Here is an 8,818-nt window from a genome sequence, read left to right as displayed (position 1 = left end):
TAATAGAGCTTAAGAGGAAGATTTAAGAAAATATGAGGAACTAAAGAATCATTTAAAAACAACAGTCTCTGGAAGATATAAACATTATACCGGTTGTGATAGAAGCAGCCAACCTAATAAATATATTTTTAAATCATAATGAAATCAAATGTTAGCTCCACAAAGAAAGGACTTTCAATATTCTTGTTCCTGTAAATCAATTGCTGTGAAAACAATAAACAATTGAGTGAAGCCATATGATTTCAGAACATGTACTTTGTCTTGTTTTAAGAGATCAAGTTTAGTTAAACAAATGCTGATTCACACTGAGCAAAGCAAGGATTGAAACAACATAAGACAAAAAAAATGATGGAAACTAAAAAAGAGAAGAAAAGCTTCTGGATGAGCTTAACAAGGAGTGTTTTCCACTGTCCACTACAACAAAGTTTGTAAATATCTCCATAGGAAGACATGTGTAACTTGACAGATCGTTTTCCATAAAGCCAGACATTGTAATATGGAAAAAAACTAAAAGAACTGTGCTCGTTATTGATGCAACTTTTCCTGTGCCTTAATAGAGCTAAATGAAAAGATTAACAACACAGGACCTAAATATGATTTCAAAATGATATGGTCTCTGAAAGAAAGGAATGTACCGGTTGTGGAAAAAGCTACTGGCCTAATGAAAAAGCATCTTAAGAAATACTTGGAAACAATCTCTAGAATATTAAACTGTAATGAAATACAGATAGTAGGCATAAAGGAAACTGAACAACAAGAATCTGTTATGTAAACATCTTAAAAGGAATTTTCCAAGTAGACATCTTATTTCATGTACTTGCTTTCTTTGCAATAAATCTGCTACTCAATAAATGTCAGAGTGCTTACAATCTGAGCCAAGACCTACTGACAGGACTATAACGAAAGAGTGAACATCTTTTGAATACTACTGAGAAGATTTTGTGTGTAAATACCTCAGAGTAAATGAAAATACAACGATTGATCATTGGATGATAAGAGATAAGGATTGGGGAAAATATATCCAGTGCCTAATCACATTCTCACATCAAAAAGATCACTTAAAATAATTGTCATTAGTCAACTGAAAAAAAGCTGTCGTTTCCTGTGGATGTTGCATTATTGATTGGCTACCAGAATACATTAATAGCCCTGATACAAAAATAAGAAAATGCTTGTCCTATATAAAGTCATTTACCGATATACAATGTAATACCAACCTGTACTGTACATGAGATGAAGGTAATTTGGTTCTTAAAGAGCCCTCGGATTTATATCATAAATTTATATCATAACGAATGAAATTTTATAGATGGATTCTTAATATCTGGTAACTTATAAAACTAAAATAATAAAAATATATCAACACATGAAATGACTTGATTTCAAAGTAAATTAAAATAATTTTAAAATATATCAGAACATGAAATGACTTGAAAACAAACTAAATTTTCAACAAAGTAATACAATAATTTTGGTAGTGGTAACTAATGAAAAATATTTAAAATTAGACAGAATTTTTGCAATATTTAGCTGTAACAAAAATTTCTGAAAATAAATTATATGTAGCCTGTCTATGTATTATCAACCTGTATTTTACAAAATTTTGGAAATCTAAAAAATGTCGTTGCATGCGTGACGTAGGAACTACAGTTTCATTTATGAAAATATCATCCACATATGCTGATGTGGCATTTTTGATTGCATAGTTCTGAGATATGATCGCGTCTATTACAGACTTCATAATAAGTGGCGCCACATTCAGCCCGAATCCCAACTGCGTGCGACAAAAGCACTGGCCTCTGAAAATAACTATTTGAAATGGCCATAATGCTTTGTCAACGTGGATTTGAAGATATGCATTCCGCAGATCCAAAAGCGACACATTAATTCCTTGTCGCCTCCACTCTCTTAGTTTCTGTGCACACACTTCTGTATTAGCAGTGAAGGCATCTACAAATTCGTTTAATTCCCGGTAATCAAAAACTGTACGTACATTGTGCTTCTGCTCCTGTACGACCGCCATTAAGGGGATTAGGCCTTTGAGTGAGCCAAGTTCTTCTTCTGAATATGGCACCAGCCATCCATTCTGCTGCCACCGTTGAATTTCTTTCTACAGGCATCTATGGCATGACAAGGCATCGTGTATTCTTGCACACTGTTATTCAATTTACTGGGAGAGCAACCATTTGCTCATTTCCATAGTAATAGTGACAACTTTCAGTAAAGACCAATAAGTCTCCTGTGTGTCATGAGTAAGCTGCTGGAATCCATATTAAATAGAGAAGTAGTCAACCATCTCAGCAGAAATAACCTTCTTAGTGACATGCAATATGGTTTCCCTTCTGCCAGATATACAGCAGATGTGCTGTTATATCCCATAGGATTAGCGAATCTCTTGACAAAGGCTTCCTCTCTAGGGCAATTGCTCTTGACATATAAAAGGCCTTCGATAAGGTATGGCATAAGAGCCTACTTCACAAGATTTCCAGCTACGGTATAACTGGAAATTTTTTCTCGATCATTAAATCATTTCTCCCCGATAGGCTCATAAGAGTAGTGATTGATGGGCAAAAATCAGAGGCCATCAATATTAATGCTGGAGTCCCTCAGGTGTCCATCCTAGGCCCAACTCTCTTCCTGATATACATCAATGATCTCCCAAAACATTAAATCATTCGTTGACATCTATGCTGATGACACGACCATCTATGGCAACACATCAAAGACCGTAAATGACAAAGTTCTCACTGATTCTCTCTCTCTCTCTCTCTCTCCTCTGATCTTGAGCGCGTGGTACAGTGGGGGAGGAGGTGGCTAGTTACTTTTAATGCATCTAAAACCAAGCTCCTATCTTTACATCATCAACGCTCTGATCCCATCTGGCATCAATTGATATGGGTGGCTCTCGTCTAGGGGAAACTCCATGTTTTGATAAGCTTCTGGGCTTGACCTTTACCCCTAATCTGAAATGGAATACGTACATCAAGCCAAGATCACTAGAAAAAATGGTAGGATCCTTCTACCACTCCAGAAAATATCTCACCCCTGATGCAATTCTCTATCTGTATAAAAGCCAAGTACGTCCAAAGATGGAGTACTGCTGCCACATCTGGGCAGAAGCTACTAAAAACAGCCTATCCTGCCTTGACAGAGTACAAAATAGGCTTTGTGGCTTAGTGGGGGATGCCCTTTTCTCTTCCTTGCAACCTCTCTCCCACAGGAGAGACGTTGCTAGCCTGTCTTTGTTTTATCGTTACTACCATACTCGTTACTCGTCTGAACTCCAATCTCTGGTCTCGCCAATCTTTCACGATAAACATCCGTCTAGCTGAAATCACTGTCAAAAATTTTCCCTACTCCTTATCTGTGCCAAAATCAAAATGTAGATTTCATGAACAAAGCTTCTTTCTTAGAAGTGCACGCCTGTGGAACTCTGTTCCGGTTGCCTATTTCCCACTTGACTACAAGCTGGATGTCTTCAAGTCCAATGAAAACAAATTCCTGATGAACCGCCTTCTTAAGTAAGACACTTTATCAAATCTCCAACACTAACATACTGTACACACAATGACCCTTATTCCCGAATGGCTTCCGGGCCTTGATATGTGGTGACTAATTTGTAAAAAAAAAAAAGGATTAGGCGCAATGAATAGTACAGAACCTGGCTCGATAACATCAACCAAGTATGAAGTAATAAAATAAAATCGCTCGCCGACTATTTTTACCTGTGTGAGCCTGTTCTAGTCTTGCACAAAAACACGCGTTCACATCTCAAGCCATTTTTCTTGTCATACACATACGCGCACACAAACATACGCATACATGTACACACACATAGATATATTCATGTTCACGTACATACACCCACATTCACGTGCAAACACACACACGCTAACGTATACACATGTATGCACACATACGTGCACATGTACGCATACATGGGCAACGTCACTTCTCCTTTAAAGGAAATCCACACATGCGCAAAAGACCACCGGAAACAACTATAAAAGCAAGAGACAAGCTGTTTCCTTCCTTTTCCGACTTACCTCTCGAGCTGAGCGGTCGACGGACCATTCGCCCCTTTTGGGGCCCGCACGCCCACACGCTTCAGACCACCTGCTACTGTGTGGGGCAAGAGTTAACAGACAGTACGTACACTTTATATGCTTTCTCTCTCTCCATGAACTGGATTGACTTTCTCGCTCATTTTTCTTTTTTGCTTTGGTCCATCAACCAGACAAGTTCGCATTCACAGCTAGTGGCCTGAAGACATTTCCACGTGGACAAGTACCAACATGTGCGCTTTACTGATGCAACCCTCTATCTTTTTCTGTGTCTACACGCTGGACTGCCATTTCTCGTTCCACTACATTACTCACTCCTCTTTCCACGCACGGACATGACCACGAGTTACACCTAAAACATTCATTTTTCAACAGAAAATAAACGACATGTTTATTTTATTATTATTTTTTGAAGGAAATAGGGGGGAAGATAGGACAATGTAATTGAGAAAACTTGAATCCCTAACCATCATCATCATCCAGATGGTATGAATAAAGAATTATCCATATTTGTAAACTGTTGTCTTCGTCTGTAGTCATTCCATCAAAAGGAAAAGGTAAATGTGTTTTGTCTACCATCTTAAATGAACTTTGTATAACTCCCTCAAGTATTATGTGTCTCCTCCTATTCATCAATAATGCACCTCTTCCTCTGACAAGTTGAAAGAAATGTACACATCATATCTCTCAGCCGCTGTTATAAATGATCTTGTTATATAATGTATCCCGTAATCTATCAACAGAAGTATCTCCCCTCTATGTTAACAAGAACTGTTGCATAAATGTCACAGTCGTCGTGGTGATGTCACCAGTATATAAACGTCATTATCATCTTCTAGATTATGTGTCTCCAATATGTACCCCCGACTACACAACGTAATACTACGAAACTTGGCTTCCACATGCGATTTTGAAAACACGGATAAAGAAATCCTAGCCTAAATTATACAGGGATATGTATCAGCTGACACCCGCTAAATCACAGGGGACGAGCTAATTCTCACGATTTGAGATTTGAAATTCTAGATAAAAAAAGGAAGAGACAGGGAAAAAATAGCTTCTCCCATCATGCCCTGCCTTCCCAAGATACCCTTCGTGTATATAAATGAGCTAGCCATCCTTTCCGTCTTCTTTCCCAAAGAGCGATGCAGATATGCCCGGTACCTTTTTTTTCTCTTTCTTTCTAACCATATACCCCACAGAAATCCATTTCCTCCTGCCTTGTGCAATCACAAGCCAGCTCTCAATCACGTGACCGAGTACATAAAAGACGAAAGCACAAATCTTTCTTCCTCTTTGGTCCGAGCTTCAGCTGGCAGCACACATTAGGCTGGGCTTTCGCCCCAGGCTGACCATGAGTACTACAAGCTAACAATGGCTTTTTTCAAACTCCCATTTGTTTCCACGTGCCGTACCCAAACGGACATTCTTTATCATGCTAAAGAACATACACCGACACACACACACGCACCCACCCATGACAACATGTAACACACACTGAAGGCTTTACCCTTTCTTTCTCCTTTAATCGGTTTCCTTCATTCCGGCGACTACTAGCTATAAACACATGTGGACTGAGTTGTTCTCTCCTTTGGAAATTAAACAGACGTTCATGAGGGGTGCAGTTGGAGGCGGTAGAGAGCAATGAGTGTATGCAGTGTAGTGCTACATCTAGCACCTTTTCCCAGCTAGTTATGGGGAGATTGTTCGATCGTAGAGCGAGGCTAACTGTTTGCCAGATGATTCCCTTATATCTCTCTACTTGGCCGTTGCCTTGTGGATTAAATGCAGTTGTTCGACTGGTAGCAATGCGCCGAGAGAGAAGGAATTCCTTGAGTTCGTCGGACATGAAAGCAGTGCCTCGATCCGAATGTATGTATGAAGGATTTCCGAAAATAGAAAATAGACTGGTAAGGTGTTTCTTGACAGTTGCTGCCGAGACATCTGCACAAGGGTAAGCAAAAGGGAAACGGGAGTATTCGTCTACTACAGTTAGCAAAAATCGATTTCGAGAATTTGTTGGCAAAGGTCCCTTAAAGTCTATACTTCACCTCTCAAAGGGTTGACTTGCCTTAATGAGCGTTTGAGGCGGAGTTTTAACAAATCTAGGCTTTATCTCAGAACAGATCTGGCATGATCTGGTTACCGCTCTTACATCATCTACGGAGTATGGCATATTCTTGCTTCTAACAAAGTGCACCATTCGGGTTACTCCAGGGTGACACAAATCCCTGTGCAGAGCATATAGTTTCTCGATAGAAATTGTGGCTGAGCAAATTCGAGATAGAGCATCTGCAACCGCATTTTGTTTTCCTGGATGATAAGTTATGTCGTAGCTGAAGCAGGCGAGTTCTAGCTTCCATCTTGTGATCTTCTCATTTTTTATTTTGCTCTTGCTTTTTGGGTTGAACATAAAAGAAACAGATTTTTGATCTGTGACAAGTTTAAAATGCTTTCCAAGTAGTAGGTGTCACCATTTTCGAATGGCTTCTACGATAGCGTAGGCCTCTTTTTCAACTGAAGAGTGTTTCTGTTCAGCAGACGTTAAAGTCCTAGAAAAGAAAGCCACAGGACGACCATTTTGGGTGAGTGAGGCGGCGATGGCATGTTCTGAAGCATCTGTTTCGACCTCAAATGGTAGAGTTGAGTCTATGGCTACCAGGGATGCTTTTGCAATTTCTTTCTTCAGATGCTTGAAGGCATCCGTTTGTTCCTCGTTGAGGGGAAAGTGGGTGACCCTAGTTAAAGGATGTAGTTTTTCTGAAAAGTTTGAGATCTACCTGGAGTAGTGGGAAAACATCCCCATAGCTCGCCGAAGAGAAGTATGGTCTAGAGGTAGAGGGAAGTCCACCAATCCCTTGAGTCTGTCGGGGTCGGGTCTTACTGAACCACTGCTTATTGTATATTCGAGCAGATTCACAGAGCTAAGCGAATAATGGCATTTGTTTTTATTCAGTGTCAAACCGTACTTATCCACGCTATTCATGAACTGCTTCAGATGGTTATCATGTTCTGCCTGGTTTTGGCCACAGATAGTGACATTGTCAATGTAGGCATAAGTTCCTTTGAGGTCTTCTTGCTTGATTATGTCATCCATAACTCGCTGGAAGCTAGCTACCCCATTGGTCACTCCAAAAGGTATCCAACAAAATTGGTAGAGGCTCCCTGCAGCTTCGAATGCAGTATATTTTCTTTCTTCTGGTCTGATAGCAACCTGGTGATACGCACTGGTTAAATCCAGAGTGCTAAATACTTTATAACCAGCAATCTCATTTACCATGTCCTCTATCCGAGGTAGGGGATAAGCGTCCAGAAGAGTAAATCTGTTTATTGTCTGGGAATAATCTACTACGAGTTTCTTCTTGTGGTTATCAGGGGATATCACAAGCGTTTGAGCTCGCCATGGAGACTAAGAGGGTTCGATAATCCCTTCCTTCAGCATGCGCGATATTTCAGATTTGATGAATTTAGCATCTGGTAGACTGTGCCTCCTTGATTTTACTGCTATTGGACGACAGTCGGGGGTTAGGTTCGTAAACAGAGAAGAATAAGGGATATTATTAATTGCTGTCAATCCACAAATCGTAAGAGGGGGGAGCGGTCCTCCAAAAGGTATTTTCACAGAAGAGTGTTGGCATAGGAAATTATGTCCGAGGATGACGTCACAGAATAAGTCGGCCATAACAGCTAGTTTTACATCATCATATTTTCTTCCGCCCAGATTGAGGGATACTATGCAATGCCCGAGAGTAGAGGACGAATGCGAACTGCTAGCCATAAAAAATTTTTTCGAACTTGCCATGGTCGACAGTCCCGGCCTTTTCACCTTATCAGGATGAATGAAGTTTTCCGAGCTTCCTGTATCAATGAGTATATTAACAGACTTGCCGTTAATTTTACCACACAACGATGAGTGAGATAGACTCTCTGTAAAATTGTAAGATGGAATAGAAGCAAGAATCGTGATTTATAGTGGCTGCTGTAGGGGATCGGCAGACACAAGCAAAATGTCCTTTCTTGTTGCAATTCTTGCAAACGGCGCTTCGGGCAGGGCACCTAAATCTATCGTGTCTCGGGTTCCCACAGAAGAAGCATTTCTGTCCCGAGGCAGCATCTGTAGTGCGTCCCTCACTACACTCAGACTGGTCATCACTCTCTGTAACTTCGGTCCGGACAGTGGAGGTAGATGCATTCAGAGAGTTCTGTAGGTAGTAAGAGGCTAATTGCTTTTGCGGCATTTCGAGGGTTAAAGCCTGGTCATACGCCGTGCTTAAATCCAGCTTCTTGTTCTCCAGGAGTCTCTGTCGTATATGATTGGAAGAAATTCCATTGATGAAGGCGTCTCTGACGTAGTTATCCCTCGCCTGAGTAGCTGTGACGACTTGGAACTCGCAGTCCCTGGCGAGTTTATTAAGGGCCTGTAAATATTGGTCTACACTTTCGTCCGTTTGTCGACGATGAGTAGCCAGTAAATGTCTGCAGAATATAGTATTTTTAGGCTGCACGAACACAGCTTCGAGAGTATCCATAGCAGTGTTGTAATCGTCCATGTGCGATATATATTTGAATATAGTTGTAGAGACAAGCTTAATTAGTAAACATAGTTTTTGTCTGTCTGTTAGAGGAGTCTGCTGCGTTTCGCCGACCGCGTCAAGAAAGATGTGAAAAGATTTTTTCCAGTGACGCCATGTGTCTGCCGTGTCCGATTTACTGGCGTCCACATCTAGTCGGCCTGGTTTCAGATATTTTTCCAT

The 8,818-nt window shown here is 40.5% G+C and overlaps 1 protein-coding gene across 1 annotated transcript; it reads right to left on the bottom strand.

The window, feature by feature from the left end:
• Positions 1-7,960: 7,960 nt before the first annotated feature.
• LOC145278294 (uncharacterized) lies at positions 7,961-8,818 on the bottom strand. Its single transcript, XM_080130587.1, has one exon. The coding sequence runs from the start codon at positions 8,816-8,818 to the stop codon at positions 7,961-7,963; it is 858 nt and encodes a 285-aa protein (XP_079986713.1).

Source organism: Euprymna scolopes, chromosome 6 (genome assembly GCF_053919585.1).
Source record: "Euprymna scolopes isolate OS-2025 chromosome 6, ASM5391958v1, whole genome shotgun sequence".
NCBI classification, from domain to species: Eukaryota; Metazoa; Mollusca; class Cephalopoda; order Sepiida; family Sepiolidae; genus Euprymna; species Euprymna scolopes.
Note: the sequence above shows the minus strand (reverse complement) of the source record. Positions and strands in the feature narration are given on the sequence as shown.

Bases quoted from the DNA above. Each gene is read 5' to 3' on its own strand.
- LOC145278294 (XM_080130587.1), bottom strand. From the start codon at position 8,818: ATGGAAAAATATCTGAAACCAGGCCGACTAGATGTGGACGCCAGTAAA.